This window comes from Podarcis bocagei (assembly GCF_964188305.1).
Source record: "Podarcis bocagei genome assembly, chromosome: 4".
NCBI classification, from domain to species: Eukaryota; Metazoa; Chordata; class Lepidosauria; order Squamata; family Lacertidae; genus Podarcis; species Podarcis bocagei.
In genome coordinates this window covers 53,317,441-53,339,311 of record NC_138128.1, presented here as the reverse complement: position 1 = coordinate 53,339,311, position 21,871 = coordinate 53,317,441, and the positions used below count along the sequence as shown (strand labels likewise).

Sequence of the window (21,871 nt, the reverse complement as noted above, 5' to 3'; positions counted from 1 at the left end):
GTTAAAAGCCTATGTGCCTCAAGTAACACCACTGAAAACAATTCCACCAGCCCATCAGTGCTGGCCTCAAGTATTTTCACACCTGAAATGAAAACACTAAATGACACCTCTAAACCGTTCATTTTTCAAATGAGGAGAAAACATCATAAATCAAAAGTTTATGCAAAGTTAATTACTATTGCCTTTAGCTATCCTTGGGGAGGGGACTGTTAGCCTCACCCAAATTACAAGAATGTTTGGGTACCCAATTCCTCCAAAACCACTTAAAGAATTCCTCTCGGAAAGGTATAGGTGACCTAACCTCCCTTGTGCCTTTATGCTCAATCTAATGTCACAGTTACCAGAAAGTTCAGGGAACTTGCTTAGTTTAATGCTACTGGAATGTCCGTATCTTCAGCAGACCCACCCCCATGATTTCCTGCCACTTCTCTCTTAATATAACTGAGATTTCCAAATGTAGTTTGTGAATGATTACTTAGTAGCTCATTAACACCTTGCCTATTGTAGCCATGAAGGCCTTGATCATCTTGTTCACTGTACTATTTCTGGTGCATTTTCCCAAGCGCAACTTTCAAGAAACTCAAGATCAATTGGTCCTATATTTATAAATGCTCCGGCAGGAAGGTAAACGACACTTCCATGCGCTGCTCTGGTTCGCCAGAAGCGGCTTAGTCATGCTGGCCACATGACCCCGAAGCTGCACGCCGGCTCCCTTGGCCAATAAAGCGAGATGAGCGCCGCAACCCCAGAGTCGGTCTTGACTGGACCTAATGGTCAGGGGTCCCTTTACCTTTTTATGGTGCAACCACATTTAGAATACTGATGGCATAAACTCAATTTATATAAGCAGGACGGGGGGTGACTTCAGGTTCAACAACAAAAGCAGTGCAATACTCTGAGACTGTTTTTTTTCTTTTAAAACCTATTCACAGTTGAAACTAATTGTACCATTACATACTGCCTGCCTGGAAACAAGAGGAAAATCTTGCAGTTACAAAATATAATATTGCAGGTATTTTAAAAATAAACAAGCCCCCCGCCCCATTTTAATGGAAACCAGAGTAGCTTAGTAAGCTGCTTGGTTTAAGCGCCAGTGTTCCAAGGTGGAAACTATTCTGCAATAACCAAAATGAATTATAATTTTCTCTGGGTTGCAGTTGATTCAACTTCAGTCCAGTGAAACCTCCATTCATCTTGCTGATTTTCAGTTACTAGCATTCCAGGTTGTTGTCAGTTTCTGTAATTTTACAGTCATTCATCTGTAGAATGTGAATACTAATGTTGCCTAAAATATATGAGCATGAGCTTGTGGTTTACATTATGCATAGGACTGGTTCACACATGTATGGACATCACTATATTGGTCACCACCGGAACCCTCTTGAGAAGTACATTCTGGTACACTGAACATATATGGATGGGAAGTGGACTTGTGCCATCAGCCACCCGTCACAACCTATAGAAGTTCATTATAATGGGTGATAGCTAACAAAGTAATACTCAAAATAGACCTATGGAAACAAATGGACTGAAGTCCATTATGTGGATATCATCAAATATGTATACATACATAGTCAGTGACTGATAAACATGCAGGTATGAAGTGGCCTTAATTTGAAAGAGGACAAATGTGATATCGCTGGTCTACTGCTGAACAGCATGTACTTGCATACATTTAATCTTTGCCAAAATTTTGTACTTGGATGACATACCCACCCCAACCACCTCTAACGGTTTAACGAAAAGCATTAAGACACAAGTGTCTGCAAGATCAGCCCTAGGCATATAATAGAGGAATAATAATTAGCAAAGCAGAGGGAGCTGGATAAGAGCCAGCAGACAAAAGGAGATTGGCAGAGTTACTCAAAAGCAAATACAATTTTAAAATACTTCAGAAAGCTTGGATGAAACCAGGATCTAGCATCATATGAAGAGGATATCTTAATTGCTCCCTTGTCTTTAATATCCCCCACAACTTGTTTCTGATCATATCTGGCCAATTACAAAAAATAAAAATAAAAAATCTCAGAGTAAAACTGCAGCCTATACCACCCCTTTCACTGAATCATTAAATCAAGTGTTTCTGCTGCAGAATTTTATCCTGTACTGTGCAGTAAATAGTTGTTGCTGAATGGGGATAATTTTCAAATTTGCTTGCAATCAATTATGCCCCTCCCTTAGATGTCCTGTGAAGCTGAAGTTTTCAGACTGTACAATCAGAACCCTATTTATTACCTGGGTGTCGACCAGAGGTATCAACTACATCTGCCTACTTGACCCAACCATCTCTGAATTGCTCAAAACCTGTCCCCTTCCTTACCCCCAGCACAAAGATGCGCCCCCTCCAGAAGGCAGAGAACAGAGATTTTAAATAGAAGTATTTAAACAAAAGTGCTATTTTCATTATTCTGTAAAAATTACAATCCACTTTATAACAACTAGCTATATCGGCTGTAGTAGTGCACATTTTCGTTTTAATTGTCAAAATACTGACTGATTTCAGATAATGTATGAATACTGGCAAGCAGTTTATCAAGTAGGAAATGTGGGGAAGTTTGTTCATTTCTTATACATATAATAAAGCAGTGCAATAGAGATGTGTCACTAGTTTTGAAGTACTACATGGTTCCCAGCCTCCAGATACTGGCTTGCATGTTTTCTGTTGAATGAAATTATTTCTACCTAGCTTTCCATATGTTAGTATAGTGGTACCTCGGGTTACATACGCTTCAGGTTACATACGCTTCAGGTTACACACTCCGCTAACCCAGAAATAGTGCTTCAGGTTAAGAACTTTGCTTCAGGCTAAGAACAGAAATTGGGCTCTGGCGGCATGGCGGCAGCAGGAGGCCCCATTAGCTAAAGTGGTGCTTCAGGTTAAGAACAGTTTCAGGTTAAGAACGGACCTCCGGAACGAATTAAGTACTTAACCCGAGGTACCACTGTACAGCCTTTTGTCAACATTTCCTGTTTCTTTGTTTACTGAAATACTGTTTTTCGCTCACAGAATAGTTAATATGCACTGAGATATGTATGCAATATAATAAGCTGGTCATCTGTATTAGGTCCACCTCCTTATACAAGACTCAATTTTGCTTCTGTATTAAAAACAGCAATACTGTATTACTAGTAGCTTTAGAATCTTTAGAACTCTGGAAGATTAATTAATTAATTAAACACACACACACCACTTCATGTGGATGAAATATGAGTAATTGGGGGAGAACTGGGTCCAAACTAACAAAATGAATTTCAATAGGGACAAATGTAAGGTTCTACAATCAGGCAGGAAGAACCAGTTGCACAAATATAAGATGGAGGACATTGTACCCAGTTTTGGGCACCACAATTTAAGGAGACAAGATGGAACATGTGTAGAAGGGGGTAACCAACAGTGTTTGACGCTCCCTTTGTTCTATGCATACTTTGTGATAGGGAATTTCTTTAGCACGAGCAGTTTCTGAGTTCTGGGCGCAGTACTGCATCTAAGATTTTATATTAGATCTGCAGAGTGGAAGGAAAGGACAACCTCTTTCTGCCTCCCCACTTCTAGCTATTCTCTGAAGACTGGAGAAGTGACCCTCTTAAGAATATTAGGGGGGTGGACAGGGGAAGGACTGGACCATGTGAAAAATGAACATAATGTTTAGCTGCAGTAATTTCATTTTCACCGTTGTATTCTTGTTATAAAAATGTATGCCTAGACATTCTGCTGTTGCGCCCATAACCTAGGTTTAAGGTGTCATTTAGCTCCTAGCTTTCATATCTCTGTTTTCTGCACTGGCAATCCAGATGATACAAGGGTCTGGAAACCCAAGCTTTATGAGGAACAGCTGAAGGATATGGGTATGTTTACACTGAGAGGAAATATGATAGCCATCTTCACATATCTAAAGGGCTGTCACATTGAAGATAGAGCAAGCTTGTTCTTTCTTGCTCCAGAGAGTAGGACCTGAACCAATGGCTTCAAGTTAGAATGATGGAGATTCCGACTACACATCAGGAATAGCTTTCTGATGGTAAGAGCTGTTTGACCATTCAGAGTGTTGATGCTGCCCTATACGACCTCGGCCCAGTATATCTGAAGGAGCATCTCCATTGCCATCATTCAGCCCTGACACTGAGGTCTAGTGCCAAGAGCCTTCTGCCGGTTCCCTCACTGTGAGAAGTGAGGTTAGGGGACCAGGCAGAGGGCCTTCTTGATAGTGGCACCCACCCTGTGGAATGCCGTCCCATCAGATGTCAAGGAAATAAATAACTATATGACTTTTAGAAGACATCTGAAGGCAGCCCTGTTAGGAAAGTTTTTAATGTTTGAAGTTTTATTCTCTTTTTAATGTTCTCTTGAAAGCCGCCCACAGTGGCTGGTGAAACCTAGCCAGATGGGTGGGGTAGAAATAAATTATTATTATTATTATTATTATTATTATTATTATTATTATTATTATTAACAACAGTGGAACGGACTCCCTCGAAAGGTGGTGGTGAACTGTCCATTGGAGTTTTTAAAGCAGAGGTTGGATGGCCATCTGTCATGGAGGCTTTAGTTGAGATCCCTGCATTACAGGGGGTTGGACTAGATGATCCTCGTGATGATTCTATGACAGATTTAATTTGTATGCATGTGTCAAATAGCAGAAAGAAAGAAAGAAAGAAAGAAAGAAAGAAAGGAAGGAAGGAAGGAAGGAAGGAAGGAAGGAAGGAAGGAAGGAAGAAAGAAAGAAAGAAAGAAAGAAGTGTGCTAGAATTGCACCAGTATCTTAAGTCATTGGAATTTACACTGTGAACTCATTTTGGTTCATCTTTTGAGGCAGTTTTATTTCGGCATGCAAGACTTTTTTTACTGCTCAAAAATACTGTGACAATATGCCATGCTAAGTCTGTCTGTCTCATAAACATCCACTTGAAGTGCACAACAAACAAATAAAACACTTTATTTTTATTGCAGCATTAATTAAAACATTTAAATGAGAACAGTGTTTATGCTCTTATGAAATCAAGGTTATATAGTGATGAAGTTTATGGGATTACATGCAACAACCATGAAAGATTCAATGCTAGCCAAACAATCAGACAACACTTTGCCAATGTGGTGAAAAGAAGGAGTGTTAATATCCGTAAGAGATCTTCACTGCCAGTTCCTACAATCTGGTTAATGGAAAAATAAAACCACTTAAAACTTGGCTCATACAGTATTGGCATGGGGTGGGGTAGGTTTAATGGGCAAAGGCTCTTAACCATGCAGAAATTTGCATTGCAAATAGTTGCTTCCATGCTCAAGCTCTCTATTTTTCCACTGTTTGTGAGGAATTGAACAAAAGCACATTTTGTGAGGTAAAAACACGCTTGAGCAGAAATTCCAGCTCAACTAGCGCCAAGCAAGGTGTTTTTGTATAATGGAATAAACATGCATATCAAGTCTAAAAAGAGTCAAAGCAACATCCTTCCCAGATAATAACAGCCATTTTAGCCGAACAGATGGCCAGGTGGCGATATAATGCTTTGTTAACTTTGTAGCAAGGGCATAAAATGGATTCCCCCCCCCCCACTTTATCATCATTGAAAATAAAAGGGGAAGTTGAAGAGAAAAGCATACCCTTAGAGCTGTTTATAATTCATCTGCTGGGTAAGATTGTTCCTTTTGCACAAATCTCTCATAAACTTTAAAAACTTTATGAGAATCTACTTATAAGACTTCTTTTTCCATTAACCTCTTGTTGGAGGCATTAACAATTCTATATAACAGAAAATGGCAAGGCTGAAGTACAAATAAACATTTAGATAATATTTCTAGTGTCATTCCCCCAAAATGGCATACAACACATTGTTTTATTGCAGTGCTTTCTTGCTGAGTTAAGGGTTTTTGTGTCAATATAATGGAGAGAATGGTGTTGGTCCAGTTAGAGAGTCTGAGTAACCTCTTCCTTTCAGGCGTTACAGGAGTTTTCAATAGAGTTTGGATGAGAAACTATTTTTTTCTGAGGGAAAGTGCCTCTTCAATGGTGGTCCCCTTTTCCTCTACAGTACGTGTCTAGTGCCAACACTGTTTACCTTTTCATTTCAATTAAAAACACATTTCTTTGCCCAGGTTTATGGAGGGAATGAGGTCACTCCACAGACTAAAAATTCCTCATGGTCACTCAGCAAGCTTTTAAATAAAATTAAGCTTATTAATTTTGGGAAACCACTGAGAGCACCTCTCTATATCATGTGAATGTTGCATAGATGAAAAAACTACTTGGCTGCACTTGGTCCATCACAGATATTGTGATGAGATATGGAGTTCCCCTAGGTATGCAAGTTTAAAGTAATTTAGTGCTTTATAGGTCAAATGCAGTACCTTGTATCGTTCCCAGAAGCCTTGGCATTATGTGTGCATTGGCATTTAAGCACTGGCATAATGTGGTCTGACAAGCTGCCACTAACAAAACTCTCCAAAGAATCTTCAGATGCATCTATACTCTGATAGACCAACCTGGAGGCCTATCATCAGATATGTTCCAGTGTTTTCTCTTGAGAAGTTCTCTATTCTACAAATAAACAAAAAAATTATACTATCTACCAAGTAGCTTTCAAGTTTAAAATGACATAAGCTCCAAATTGCTTTCTGGCACAGGCTAATCCTGTGTTTCTTGTCATCAAATGAAAAGGGAAATGTCATTAATAACTTAAGGTACAGTGTTTTGTGTCACAAAATGTTTCAAACTAGTATATACATAAATGTCAAATGCACATAAATCTTACAGTTTATAAAAATCACCCTAATTCACTGTGAAATCCCTACAACATAGGTAACTTTTAATTTGTCCTCTTTCAAATTGCTGTGTAATGAGTTAAGATACAAAAGGTCTCTAGGGTTCACTAGACAACATATTTTAGAATATTTGCATCATACTGCATACTGTCAATCAGAAATAACATGGCACTAAATTAAGGGAGAGTACTGGGAATTCTTTGCCTTTTTAAAAAAGGCAGTTTTGCATGCTTTTTAAAAACTTAACAAAAAACTCTATGCTCTGCAGAACAGAATTTGATATGAGCAGTATGCTGCTTCAATTCATTACAATAAAAAAATGACAACAGACCTATGGTATTAACTATGCAATGGGTCTTGCAGATATTGCTTGTGATTTTGAGTTTATATTGTAAGCAATAGTATTATAGTTTTTAAAATGATTGCATTACCATGTTTTACACTGTATTTAGGAAACTACATACGGGAGATCTAAGAATATGCTACAGGACTACATAATTAATGCTCACAATTCCATCTTATTTCTCCAGCTTCTCTTCCACCACAATGCATTTCTATCCTTATTTCCCTCACCACTGTGTTTGCCAGAAAGAAAGAAAGAAAGAAAGAAAGAAAGAAAGAAAGAAAGAAAGAATCTACAAGTAGCAGCAGAAAGCAATGCAAATGTAGAATTGAACAGAGCTTGAAACAAGAACTCTGAGTTATCAAAAGTCTTGTCCCTTGAATTACTGTATTCAATTAAACATGATCTAGGCAATCCAGTACAAAAGATCTCACATTTTGTTAACATTTTAAGCATTTTAAAATAGTGGCCATTGAGAGAATAATTTGAATTGAGACCAGGAAGCTAGGGTAGGGGCAGGATCAACGGTTTTCTCTCAAACCTTTTGAAAGAGTCAATGTTTCAGAGGAAAGAATTTAGACAAACTGTAATATGTTCCACATGAGCAACAGGACCAGATAAGGGCAAATAGCACTTGGGAGTCAATTTTAATTGGAATAGCTGTGCATAAAAAAGACCACCCCACTCCCCGGGTAGTCAAAAAGTCATAGCCAAACTAAGTCCCCCCAACCTCTTGCCAGCTGCTTTTAACATTTCTGTTTGCATGCAAGATATGCTGTCATGTCCACTTTGGTCCTTGTACCATCCACATTTGTTCAGCCCACATCAAAAATAATGCAATAAAGCTGGAAAAGGCACAGAAAAGGCCTCAAATGGTCAAGCAGTTTGAACAGCTTTTCCCTGTGATATGCTAAAGAAAAAAGATGATTGAGGAGAGGTGTGATAAAGGTTTATAAGTTGAGCATTGTGTGGAAAATCTGAAGAGAAAACTTTGCTCCTCTATAATTCTCAAACTTCTGGCTGTTCAATAAAATTGCCTGGATATGGGTTCAGGATAGCCAAACCAAAAGGAAGTGTTTTTTCCCCACGCAACACATAATTCATTTATAAAATTCCCTGCCACAAGATGTGATGATGACTTTAAAGAGGGAATTGAACAAATCTGACCAGGATAGGTCCACACCCTCCAACATTTCTCCAATGAAAATAGGGACATCCTAAGGGAAAGTGTTGATGCTTTTGAATTATGGTGCTGGAGGAGACTCTTGAGAGTCCCATGGACTGCAAGAAGATCAAACCTCTCCATTCTGAAGGAAATCAGCCCTGAGTACTCACTGGAAGGACAGATCGTGAAGCTGAGGCTCCAATACTTTGGCCACCTCATGAGAAGAGAAGACTCCCTGGAAAAGACCCTGATGTTGGGAAAGATGCAGGGCACAAGGAGAAGGGGACGACAGAGAATGAGATGGTTGGATGGTGTTCTTGAAGCTACTAGCATGAGTTTGATCAAACTGCGGGAGGCAGTGGAGGACAGAAGTGCCTGGCGTGCTCTGGTCCATGGGGTCACGAAGAGTCGGACACGACTAAACGACTAAACAACAACAACAACAAGGAAAAGTGGGACATTCCAGGATCAAACCCCAAACCGGTACGGCTCCTCTAAATCAGGGACATCCCTGGAAAACAGGGACACTTTGAGGTCTGTAGGTCAATCAGTGGCTATTGTATAGGAAAGCTAAATAAATTTCAGGTTCAAAGTCTGTAAGGTTAGAATTGATAAATATGGGGCTTGAAAGGGAAAATGTGGGTGCTGGGCTGGGCAGAAGGGATAACATTTGCTCACCTCGTTCACCATTTAGTCTGACCTGATTCCAATCTTCCACTTTCAAAACAGGCTTGTTTTATATAAAGTCACTGGCTATACCCTTTAATAAATCAACAATTTCCCCCTTTTGGTTGTGAAAGTAATATCTGATTCACATTCACAACAATACTGTGAGGTTTTCCCCCCGAAGGATGGCTCAATGACTATAGTAGTAATCTTCACAGCTTAGATTTTTGAAGTCAAAGTCCAGCACTTGCTGATTTGATACATATGATGACTTACTTCACATCATCAAGGGACAATTTTTCTGTTGTTTCTCATCTGTTATTTAGTCCTTTATTCCACCTAGGAAAATCTGGAAGTAGTAAAATCTAATGCACTGCATCCAGACTCAAACATGCTTAGAATGGATCCATTGAAATTAATAGGACTTTCATTAGTGACTAACTTAAATCCGATTCATTCCAATGGGTCTACTTTAAGCATGACTATGTCTAGAAATAATACAGTATTTTTAATATCCAAAGTGTTTATATTTCAGGTATAAGAAACGGTTGAAAAAAATGATCAGTTTACATCATCTGAGGCCCTTCTTCGTGTGCCTCCTCCTTGAGATTTCCGGAGGATGGCAACATGAGAACGGGCCTTCTCTGCAGTGGCACCCCTTCTGTGGAATGCTCTCCCCAGGGAAGTTTGCCTGGCACCTTCATTATACACCTTTAGGCACCAGGAAAAAGTGTTCCTTTTTAACCAGGCCTTTGGTTTATCTGGTTTACATCCTATGCCCTTTTAAAATGTGGGTGGTTTTTTTTTGGGGGGGGGGTTATTGGCTTGCTGTTTTTATTTTGAAAATGTACTTTGTAGTTTGATTTTACTCTGTGAACCGCCCTGAAACCTCCGGGTACAGGGCGGTATATAAATTCAATAGTAGTAATAATAATAATAATAATAATAATAATAATAATAATAATAATAATAATTTGTATTTAGTCCTAAGGCTGAGTTAGCTAGTTTATTTCTTACTCCCCACAAAATGTCTCAGCTTGAAGGAAGAATACTTCAGCTTGCTGGCTTTGCTTGAAATTCTTATTAATCCATTACATTTGTTTTCTTTATTTAAGTCATATATTACAGAATGCCTTTTCTATTTCTGCACTGCTTCACCATTATGGCAACTATACCAATAATGACAGAAACAGCTTCTTAAATTAAAAACATTAATAAAAGCATGGCTTTTAGAAATTGTAAAATTAATGCTGTACATAAATAACAAACCCAAGATCTGATTAGCTATGCTTTTTTTTTTGCTGTCCCTTAGTTCAGAATACTACTGCAGCAAACTAAATTGTCAAAGAGAATTTTTAAAAAGTGTGAGTGTGCAGACGAATGATGTTTCATAGTACTATCTGTCCTTCAGTTATGGATTTCTAGGTATAAATTGTAAAATGAAAGCATGAGTCTATGAATATGTCAAATTTCTCACTAACCACTTTCTGTGGAATTGCCATGCTTTGTTCACTCTCACATAAATGATGCTGTTAGTCCATCGCATTCCGATAAGCCTATGTTTTTTCAAGCCTGATTTCTAGGAATTTGGTTTACATGTGACAAAACACAATTGCAACATCATGCTGTTGAGTGAGGACAGGCAAAGCACTCTTAAGGCTCCCTACTGTTGTCATCAGAGGAGCTTTGCATTGTGTCTACCATGAGAGTTGCAGTTGGCAGTGACATGGGACAGGACCCTTTCAGTAACAATCACCAGTTATTTTTAAGACTAGTTTCTTTTTTTCAGGCTTTTTGTTTTGATTACAGTACTGTAGCTGCGTTGGATTTTTAGCTTTTACCTGTCGCTTTTAATTGCTTTTCTCAATTTTATTTGTTTTTATTTTGGGGCATAAGCCTCGGCAGTGTAATATGGAGGTCCTAGGCTGCCCAAAAAATGTCTTGCAAGGCAGCAGATAGATTATTCATAGTGTTTACTTGCAAAGCCTTTCTCATGAATGAGTGTAACCACAAGGCAGTGGAGGTTTCAGATCAGAGTTTTCTTTCTCCTAGATGGGCTACCTTCCCCTGCCCCTCATTTCAGCATATGCAGAAACCACCTTCTTGACCATTGGATCCACTATTGGTCTTGTCCTCTCAATCCACTGGAGCCTGCTTTCACATGCAGGGGACAGGCAAGTCCCCAACTCTCTGATGATTTAAGATCCATAATTTTGATCCTCTTCTAATAGTTTCTTCCAGAAAGAATAAGCACACCAAAACAGAGCTAACCTTTGAAATTTACACTTCTCTGAATTCTGCAGTGCTGTTCTACAGCCATATAAATGTGTACAAAAATGCTTATAATGAGTATGTGAAGATAACGTACAAAAATACATATGGGGGAAATTCCTTGCAAAAAATGTGCTTATTATAATAAATGTGCAATGATGACAAATGTTTGTGAGCACTCTTTACAGTGTGGGGTGTTAAGGGAGGAGAAGTGCTCTTTCTGGGGTACTTTGTGTATTCCAAAGAGCTTACTATGTACTATTTAATATTAAATCTTTATAGGAAATAGAAAGACAAAGTCAGTGACACTCCTAACAGCATATTTACAGCCTTCTTTCACAGAAGAACTAAGCATTAACCTTGCCAAAGAAATCCTGAAGCATTTTTCTCATTTAAATTGTGATTTTCCCTAGCTTGCAATTGAGTATTACTGCAAATCTCTAAGTTGTATGAAAAACAACCAATTTCCTTATCTTACCATTAGTCCCACATAACTACAATCATATTATCTTCTCAGAAACTTGTATTAAATATGCAGGACACACACTACATATAACAATAAATTGTTGCCAGCCATGATTATGTGTACCCGCATTTATACAAGTTATTTTATTGTTATCATAAATGCCAGCCATTCAACATCAAAGGCACCTTCAGTTGAGATTTAACAAACATCTATCTTAGAAAAGAAAACTGCAATTGCAATAATGGAGCATATTAAATATGTTCAGCAGAGCAAATGGAAATGAGACTAAATGGAAAACCTTGGGAAGTGACCAGTGGTATCAAAAGAGCGAATGGAAATGAGACTAAATGGAAAACCTTGAGAAGTGACCAGTGGTATCAAAAGAGCAAAAGCATGTATGGGAACTGCAATCTAAAATATCATAATTTCACACTCCCCCACCCCCTTGCATGCGGAGAAAACTGCTTTGCTACCCTTTGCCAGCTGGTTGAATATTTTGGGAGAATGCAGCTTCCAACATGCAAATTGTATTGGCAATTACCTTGTTTAATAAATAAACACAATATATAATATGATTTATGAACAAGTCGTTCATTGTATTGTTGATCAACTATTGAATACCTCTGTTCCAGCAAGTTAAGTTATTTACTAAATTCATGAGCCACCTATGCCAAAGCCTGTAGGCAACTTACAATAAAATAATTAAAGATATTCAATATAAACAAATGCAACCTTTCAAATAAATATGGTGTAACCAGCCTTAACAAACGAACAAAAAAATTGCCTCCTCCAGGACAGACCAAAGAAACTCCATAAATGATGTTAAAGAATACTAATAAAAATGTAAAATTTGTTTAAGAATCTTAAAGAAAGAGGTGTTCCTTCAGGTACTGGTATCCCAAGCCATGCAAGGGTTAATTCAGCAACCTGAATTGTTGCTTTCCCAGGAACCAACAGGGTTCAAGCAGAAGACACTAAGAAATGCATCAGCAAATGCCCCATACCATTTTCTCATAAATGGCACAATGTGAGTGAGAGAAACAGAGTGAAGTTGGATGTGTTTAAGACAACAAGGTAACAGAATATGGAACTGAGATTCCATGAGCACTGTCCTCAAGAGTCCTTTCTCTAGCTTCAGCTTACAGCTTCAGCCACCTATCTTCTGGTTTACAATGTGTTAAAACAAACTCTTCAGGAGAATTCAGGGTTTCCAAAGATCTGAACTAAGAATGTAGCTGAGCAGTTCCAATTTGGAATTGTTTGGAATTAAGCATTGAACCCAAACCATAACACAGTTTGTATTGTAGCTTCCCAGAGAACATAGGCCCTCCTTAGTAGCTACCTCCTTGTGAAAATCAAGTCCCCATGAATTCTCCTGCCTGAAAAGCTGTTCCTCCATCAAGGGCACAATCAAGGCCACAGCAAGCATCTTTCTCCCTATTGTTGCTGTCTTAAAGACTGAGCCAATTATGAAGCTGGAAAGCCAGAAGGGTTTGAAAACTATGCAGTGCATCAATCAGAGTGTCACATGTAAAAGTATCAGCCTGTAGGGCAGACTTCGTTGGTCTGTGCTTTCTACAAGTCTGTTCTTTTTTGGCTCACACAGCTGAACTGGAGAAGCTATGTAGATGAGACCTTCAAGGACATGGTGCCCTGACCCCAGCCTGACAGACACTCCCCTCCTAGAAACAGGGATTCATCACTCCAAGAAAGTGTAAAGTGATCTTTTAGAAGGATCCTATTCCCTTCTAAACTGGATATTCATTTATATTCTGAGTACACTCTTCTAGGGGTTAGGAATAGAGATAGAGAAGGGATTGTGAGGGTGTCATGCCCCCAGGGAAACAGACTCAAAACTTTTCTTGAGTCCAAGTCCAAGTTACAGCATTGTAGGGTCTCCTAACAGTACTCGGGCTAGGCTTAGGGCCAGGAGAAATTCTAGGGAAGGCTGATCTTGAGGGCTCCCTGGTAGGAAGCTGCCTGCAGATCCTGAGTCTTGCAGAATGTATTGGTAGCTGTCACTCTTAGAGCACTTTTAGATGGTCTGGTTCATTCTAATTTGTTTCCCCGTAACTTTCCTTATCACAAGAAGCCTGATCTTTTAGGGAAGTGGGTTTGTCACACAAGAGATCAAAATCAGCTTTAATAGTACAACCTGAATTTGCTGGTATGTGAATGAATCCCACTTGAAAACCAGGAACATCTGGAAGTGCCCTTACTCTTTTGAGAGAGATTCACCAGCCTTCTGGGAATGAGTTTTGTGGCTGGGATTTATGGGACTTCTATCTACTTTCTGCTCACCCCTGACAGTTTAATATATTCGAATATAGTTCCTTTATGAGCTTCTGCTTTGCATTTCTTCGCTAGCTGGCTGTACCCACACCAATCTCAACACTTTCCTTCCTTACCTGTGTCCTCACAGAACTGCTGCAGCTGTAAGTCAAGGTACTGAGTTAAGTCTGCTGGTAGCAACTTGCATACATCCTAGAGAGCTAGAGCAGTGCCCTCGTTCTTCCTTAGTTATTCTCCACTTATGAGAGGAAGCAGCAGTTCCCTTCTCTCTTCTAGGTGCTGTGGGAATCCATCAGCCTTGCTACCCACAGCTGCCACCAATCAAGCTTTGAAGGCCTCTTTGACCATAATAGGAAGAAAACTTGTGCTAGCCATAACCTACTGGGAAAGGGAATAGAGCCTGCCAGCTCTACCTCATGTATAGGATGGAATTCATCACCAGCAACTGCAAATGAAGCATCTATATGACTTCCCATGTAATGTCAGATCAAATAAACAATTTATTCTAAGTATACATCCCCAAATAAAAGTATAGAAATGGTTTCATTGTGTTGATTACTTGTGTTTCAGCTGATTTACCTCTCTTGTTCACTATACTCAAACCAAAAGAACCAGCTCATTTTTCACAATTGACTGGTGCATAAATTGAATAGCACAGATAAAAAAATAATGGTCTGTTCAAATATTCATGTTATTCCCTATAGTATCGTTCAACAGTCCTAAAATAACACTGCATCAATTTTAATTAGATTTTGCATTTCAAAGCATTCTTTCCACATACAGGCTGATTTTATATGTCTTATATCAATACTTGAAGATAAAAGAAAAGCCAAAGGTTATATGTAAATTATTAATTATAAATAGGAAAAAAGTATGGTTAATTTATCTTGGCATCCATGTTAAGCAAATAAGTAGCTGCTCAGAATAATGGCATTATAATAAATTATGGTCTACAGTGAAAATTTTAGATCATGACAAAGATAAATAACATTCTATAGGATGCTGTGGGTTCATCAACATTTGGGCATCATTTAGCTGTTAAGCCAGTCCCCCCCATTCAAATTGTCCCCCCTTTCCCCCCTTTTTAAAAAATCCCTGCTCAAGTATTGTGCAAAAGCACACAGGCAAATCTGAGTGATCAAAAGAAAAATATATATAAAAGGCTAAGCTCCTGACATGCCCCTACTATCCCACTGCAAAAGAAATTAAAGCAACTGTAAATCCTCAGCACACACTTTTCAGATTGCTGTCCAATATATCTGGTGTAGATTTTTTTTTTAATGTAGTTTGGTTGTACAGATTTCTGGTTTTGTGCAAATCTGAGAGAATCAATAGAAAAATGTATTCCTCTATTCAGGAGCACACCAGAAATCATTACAGTGGTACCTTGGGTTACAAATGCTTCAGGTTACAGACACTTCAGGTTACAGACTCCACTAACCCAGAAATAGTACCTCAGGTTAAGAACTTTGCTTCAGGATGAGAAAAGAAATCGTGCAGCGGTGGTGCGGCGGCAGGAGGGCCCATTAGCTAAAGTGATACCTCAAGTTGAGAACAGTTTCAGTTTAAGAATGGACCTCCAGAACGAATTAAGTTCTTAACCCGAGGTACCACTGTATAAGTACAGCTGAAAATGAAATGAAAGCAGTGAGGAAGTAGGGCAAATGGAAAGGAAAGTAGTAGAAAATGACAACTGATCCACCCACTGAAAAACACTGAAACAAATTGTATGTGAAGGCCAATTTGAGTGGTTTGGAAATTTCCTCTAATTTACTGGATTATCCCTGTATCAGGTGAACCCAAATTTACATGTGAAAAGCATTGAGATTGGATTGTCATGTGGACTACACAAATTAAATGGGGCAGCTGCAAGCACACAGTTAAACATGGTGTTGGAAAACCCTATGTATGTAATATTTACCAGACTTATAAGTCATTCTCTATACACTCAAATGTGATTATTTCACAGATGGCTTGCATCAGCATTTCATGAGATGAGTGGGCTCAGTTTGCATCTCTTGCTGGATCACAGCACAGCTTGCCAGGCAAGAATCATCATACAGTAGGGGCAGCTCAGTGCTAAGTGGGTCCCTAGAGTCAATCAGCAGGGTAGCCAGGCCAGGACTTGGGGTCTCAGGGACAGCTCTGGCTGATTGCATATAGGCTGGGGAGGGGCACAGCTTGCTGTTGTGATGCTACTTCCTACCAATGTATGTTCAGTATGTTAGCTATGATTATTTAATTAGACCTAATAAAATTACTCACAATTTGAATTCAAATAATGATTTTCAATTATTTGGAAACAACTTTGTGCTGCTCAAAGAATTAAAATACAAGAGAGTGGTTTTTGTATACAAAGAAGAGTGGTTATTTAAACAAAAAAAAAGTGGTTATTTAAAAGGGCAAAGAAGATCCAAAGAGTTAGTCTAGATAGGACTTGGGTGAACCCAGTGTTTGCTTTCCCCTCTGCCTGTCTTTGATAAGTAAATGCTCACTAAGCCACCTCATAAAAAGGTCTCGGTGTAAAAATCAGTTCCTATGGAGTCACAAGCCCAAAGCCATCCTGGGTATAGAGAAGAGTCAGCAGTTATTTCGATCCCAGCTCCTGTCAGTGAAAATGTAACAAGCTACTGAATGTGAAACCTGAATCTCCATTTTGACCTGTATTTGCTTCTTACTAATAACCAAATGACTAAAAAAAAGCTCCAACTATAATATTCAACGTCAATAACATCAAAGCCTACACTTTTGCATAAGAGACCTATAAAGAAGAAAGCATTCACTTATAATACCACCACTTAAAAGTCTCTTCACTAAAAAGCTGCTGAACCTCTGGCTAATTACTTGCCTCAACTTTTGCAATGGATGTATAAATGCCCAATTCCAACAGAATGTAAAATTGTCATTAATGAGGAAGCACAGGGCCATTGCATTTCAAAGCAGTTCTGTTTCAAGTACTGATGAGGGGGATTAGTTAATGCAGACCCTTAACAAAAATAATTCATAAACTAGAGATTATTCACCTTTGAAGGCAGACATAATTTTGGTGACCAACTCCCAATGTTACCTCAAATGGAGAGCAGAACACCAGGGACAATGCTGGTATTGCTTCCACAGACACTTCCCACATACAAAATATTTTGTTCATAAAAATGGAAATAACATTTACTCAAGAAAAATAGTTATTTAATTATGTGAACAGGGGTGAGGAACTTTAGGCTCACTATACAGCCCCCAAGACTCTTTCAAGGCCACAGCTCTCACCAGTTGTGCTCCATTCCCTCCTCAAGTGATTTACAATGCCTTCTACACCATTCAGCCTAAGAGCCTGCCCATGAAGGAAATGGGCTTGAAGCATATAGCAACCAGAAGCAGGATGCAGCAGCAATTACAGTGCTTTTGGGGCATTGTGCCTTAAGATGAAAAGCAGATGAGGGCCCCTGATTGTGAGAAGGCTTTCAAGCATGTCCAACTGTGAACATCCTACTATTGATAGGCACCAATGATAAGCTTAATACAGCTTCTAGTTTGGCTCATGAGACCTTACATCTGCATAGTTCCTGAGACAGGCACAGCCCATCCTTCAAATGAAGTTGCAAGAAAATAGATTGCCCTCTGGTCCACTCCTTGGGCATTAAAGGTGGGTCTTGCATGCTCACCCTACCTCAGTATTGGCAGACTTTCCCTCCCACTCACTCTCTATTGTAAACCTCTGACTCCTCTGCAGAAATGAGTCTGTTGACCAATGACGTTGCTATGGACTGTTGCTCATTTTAGGGCTGGGAGGAATTTTGCCTACATGCAAACTGTCTTTAATGGACTCGTAATCTGGTGAACCGGGTTCTATTCCCTGCTCCACCTGCAGTTGCTGGGTGACCTTGGGCCAGACACACTTCTCTGAAGTCTCTCAGCCCCACTCACCTCACAGAGTGTTTGTTGTGGGGGAGGAAGGGAAAAGGAGATTGTTAGCCACTTTGAGACTCCTTCGGGAAGTGATAAAGCGGGATATCAAATCCAAACTCCTCCATCACAACTTATGAAGATGGGAGAGGCACTGACTGGATCCTTAGGAGGAAGAGGCATTCTACCCATCTCATATGTATGGGAATTCCCTTAAGTGACCCTGGAAGGTCCAGAAGCCCAGCTAGGGGGCTGAAGGGTCAGAGCATCCCCTGCCAGTGGCTGAATGGCCCTACCAGAAATGGTTCGTGCCATGAGGAACCCCAACGTCAGCCAACCCCCATCTTTTAGTGAACAATGTATCAGTAAGTGGGCTGGTTGATTAATGGATATATGACCAATGCCTATGCCAAATCTATTCTGCTGTAATCAATAAAGTTGTGGCCTAATTTCAATCCAGCACCTGGCTATATGTTGTTATTTGCCGCATGCTCCTCCACCTACAGCTTCACTGGACATGGTGTACAAAGAAGTAAGCTCCTCTGAACATAATGGAACTAACTTCCATGAACACATGCATAGAAAAACATGATGTAAATTTGCTGAACTTAAGTCCATTTTAAAATCAGTGAAACCTGGGCCCTTTGAATAGAATAGGAACTGAATCCAACCATTCAGGATTAGTAAACACTTGGACACAATAATTATTCAAATCTCTGACATGTATTTAACCATAAATAGCAAGACAACATGATATTAACAATGTTTACAGGTACTTTTAAAAAAAATCCAATCTATTGGCAGAAAAACTGTTTAGATTGGAATAATTGACAGAGGCTGTGTTTTAGTTCTCTGTCATATTAATTCTAACCAAATATATTAAGTCATGCTTCAAAATTGATTTGTGTATAAGCATGGATAAAAATAATGGTTTGTTCAAATAATCAGAATATTCACTTTGGTATTTTTTGCTGCGCCTTAATTTAAGATTAGTTTAGTTTTAATTAGCTTTTGCATTTCAAACCATTCTCCTCACACATAGTATAGTATTATGTGACTTATGTTCTATTCAGTTACATGCAAAGAAAGTCTAGAGCAGGAGCACTTGATTATGAAGAGCCTCTACTCATGAGTAGGAGCTCCCATGTTGGACTTTCTCTGCATACAACTGTGTGCAATGAATAGATGTTGAAAGAAGGCAATGTTGATGTCAAGGGAGGAGCAAAAAACACAGTCCAGCTCTACACTCTTTCATGTGTTCCTCATGTGTAGAGCATATAGGCTACAATCTTCAGTTTGTAGATATACAGTGGTGCCTCGCAAGACAAAAATAATCCGTTCCGCGAGTCTCTTCGTCTAGCGGTTTTTTCGTCTTGCGAAGCAACCCTATTAGCGGATTAGCGGATTAGCGGCTATTAAAGGCTTAGCGGCTTAGCGGCTAAAAGGCTATTAGCGGCTTAGCGGCTTAGAAAAAGGGGGGGAAGCGAAAAAAATCGCAAGACTTGCAAGACGTTTTCGTCTTGCGAAGCAAGCCCATAGGGAAATTCGTCTTGCGAAGCGCATCGAAAAATGGAGAACCCTTTCGTCTAGCGGGTTTTTCGTCCTGCGAGGCATTCGTCTTGCGGGGCACCACTGTAAAAGGATGCCCTTTTTACGCAAAAGGTTGACACATGCAAGTCTGTATCATTCTGCTCTGCATTTAAGCACAAAAGGAATGTGTACATGAAAGAGTTTTCAAAATATGTTTCATACCTAATCTTTTCAGAGTGCATTAGTGATATGTTTTGTGGAAAGTGTAACAAACAACAGTACAATGGAAGTCTCAACAGCTACATCATAGTTAAATCAATTTCTTTGCAATTAAATATTTTTCCTATGACTCTGGAATAGTATTCATTTTCCCACCTTCCCAATTAAAATAATGTTATAAATTGACGTAATTAAAGTAATTAAGATAATGGTCAGATGACATCATTATCATTCTACAGTCAATAATAAGCTATTGGAGGTTTTCAGGAAGGTTACAAAATATATCAAGCTATTTTAAGATGCTAGCTAGCTAAGCAATAACTTGGGGTACCTTGAAGTAACTATTTAGTCTCTGATAAGTAACTATTTGCACAATTTTATCCTAATGTTATATAATATTCAAAAGATATATCAATATTTAATTTCCATTGACCCCCCTGCTTATGAATTACCTGAATTACTTTGCATATTGGTGTGACACACTGCACCGGGGGAAAAGCACTTCTGTTCACACAAGGAATCTTCCTGAACCCCACCCCCATGAAGCTCCCCATGCCCCACCACATGTCATTCCTCTGGAGAAGGCCTCAGGAATAGCTTTTGGAAGGCCAAAGTGGCTGCAGTGAATGAGATGAGTCAAGAAAGCATAATTTCATGAGCAGAGTTGTGCTCACAATTCCAACCCGATATCTCTTACTAATAAATGGATACACTTGCACAAGTCATTATGTCTGAAAGTTTGACATGGAAGCTTTGACAGCTGCAGGGGTGATGTATTTCTAAGATCAGCTTAGCCAGTAAAACATTTATTCTTATCACAGTGATTTTGAAGTTACTCAGAGCAACAGTTTTAAATCACCATCTAATTTATTCAGTACTATTATACCGGCGTGCAAATGCTCATTGAGTCTTAAAAGATCTGACCCAATTTAAGCTGTGGATGAAAATAATGATTTTTTTATTTTTTATTTTAATCAAGCTGTGACCACAAAGTGTATTCTTTTGCAGCAGCAGCTTGAACTGAATCTATGGCTTAAGTGCAAAGAAAGAATCAAGAGTGCCACCTAAATGTACTTCAGATTCTTATTTTCAAGCTTAATACAGCAGGCACTATAACAGAACTGAGCATCACTTCACGTATACAAAACCAGGAAGAGGGAGAGGTGGGGCAAATCCAAAGTTATGTTTGCTTTTTAAAGTTAGGTGCTCCTACCTGCCCTCCAAACAAGCCAAGAAAAGGGGCAAAATATCCAGGTGCACATGTAGAAAGAGCAGTTGTGGACAGAGTACACCAAATATAGGAAAACAGCAAATATCAAACTAATCTGACCTTGGCCAACTTTGAAAAATTGCAGCTAACCCTTAACAGATATTTTTGATTTATTGTTTACAAAGGGGATGTAAAAAAATAGCAGCACTGTTTTTTCACAGGTCAAACTTGTAGTGAACTAACCACGTTTATCCAAGCAAAGAAAGTAGATTATCCTGTACTGCCTGAATATGGCAAGAAAAAAATGTTATGTGTGAAAAGATTTCGCTTAATTTCCCAAGTGTGACAAGCAGGTTGCATGTTCACCTGCAGCTCTGAGACAAAAAACCATCATAGTAATTCCAGTGTTACTGATACCTCTCTTCGTCGAGAAGCCCAGCAGGTTTGTTTGATTTTCCAGACCACGGCAGCGACCAACAACAACGACAAGAAACAGCTGTAAAAGTAAAACATGAAAAATGAATGAGAGACTAGAGTGTTTTTGCACAACCCTTTCTGAAAAGCATTGACACTTGATGGCATGAAGGCAATAAGACTGGAGAGCATATTCTAACAAAGGCGAACTAGCAACGAAACAAAAACATAGTCCACCAATCCCTAGTTCTCTTGGTGTCTGATAACAAATGCCACTTATCCAATATGTATATTCAGAAGCTGTAATTTGGTCAAATATTACGGTGGTCAACAGCACAGCAAAAACTTGCATTTATTTACTGGCAGATTTTCTGCATTGCTTTCCATCACTACAAATGACCAAGGAAATTTACAATAATAATAAATCACAATCATTTTGTACTGAAACCAAAGTTGAGGGAAAGTGCCTTCTTACCATGCACTCCTGACAACTAATTTTTATCCCCACTGAAACTTTTGGGGAAATATTCAAGGACATTTTGTATTTATTTATGGCATTTCATATGCCACCACCCTTTATAAATAAAAATCCTAAGGCAGTTTTCAACGTAAATAAAGCAAAACCAGTTTTTCAGAGAAAG

General features: G+C 39.0%; 1 protein-coding gene across 3 annotated transcripts in view; it reads right to left on the bottom strand.

Annotated features, from left to right (window-relative positions):
- The window catches only part of ATRNL1 (attractin like 1), a 503,197-nt gene that overhangs the window by 218,392 nt on the left and 262,934 nt on the right, over positions 1-21,871 (bottom strand). For all 3 annotated transcript variants that reach the window (XM_081192831.1, XM_081192833.1, XM_081192832.1), the window contains exon 26: positions 21,234-21,312. In XM_081192831.1, the coding sequence (XP_081048957.1) occupies positions 21,234-21,312 (79 nt within the window). The remainder of the gene's footprint in view (positions 1-21,233; positions 21,313-21,871) is intronic.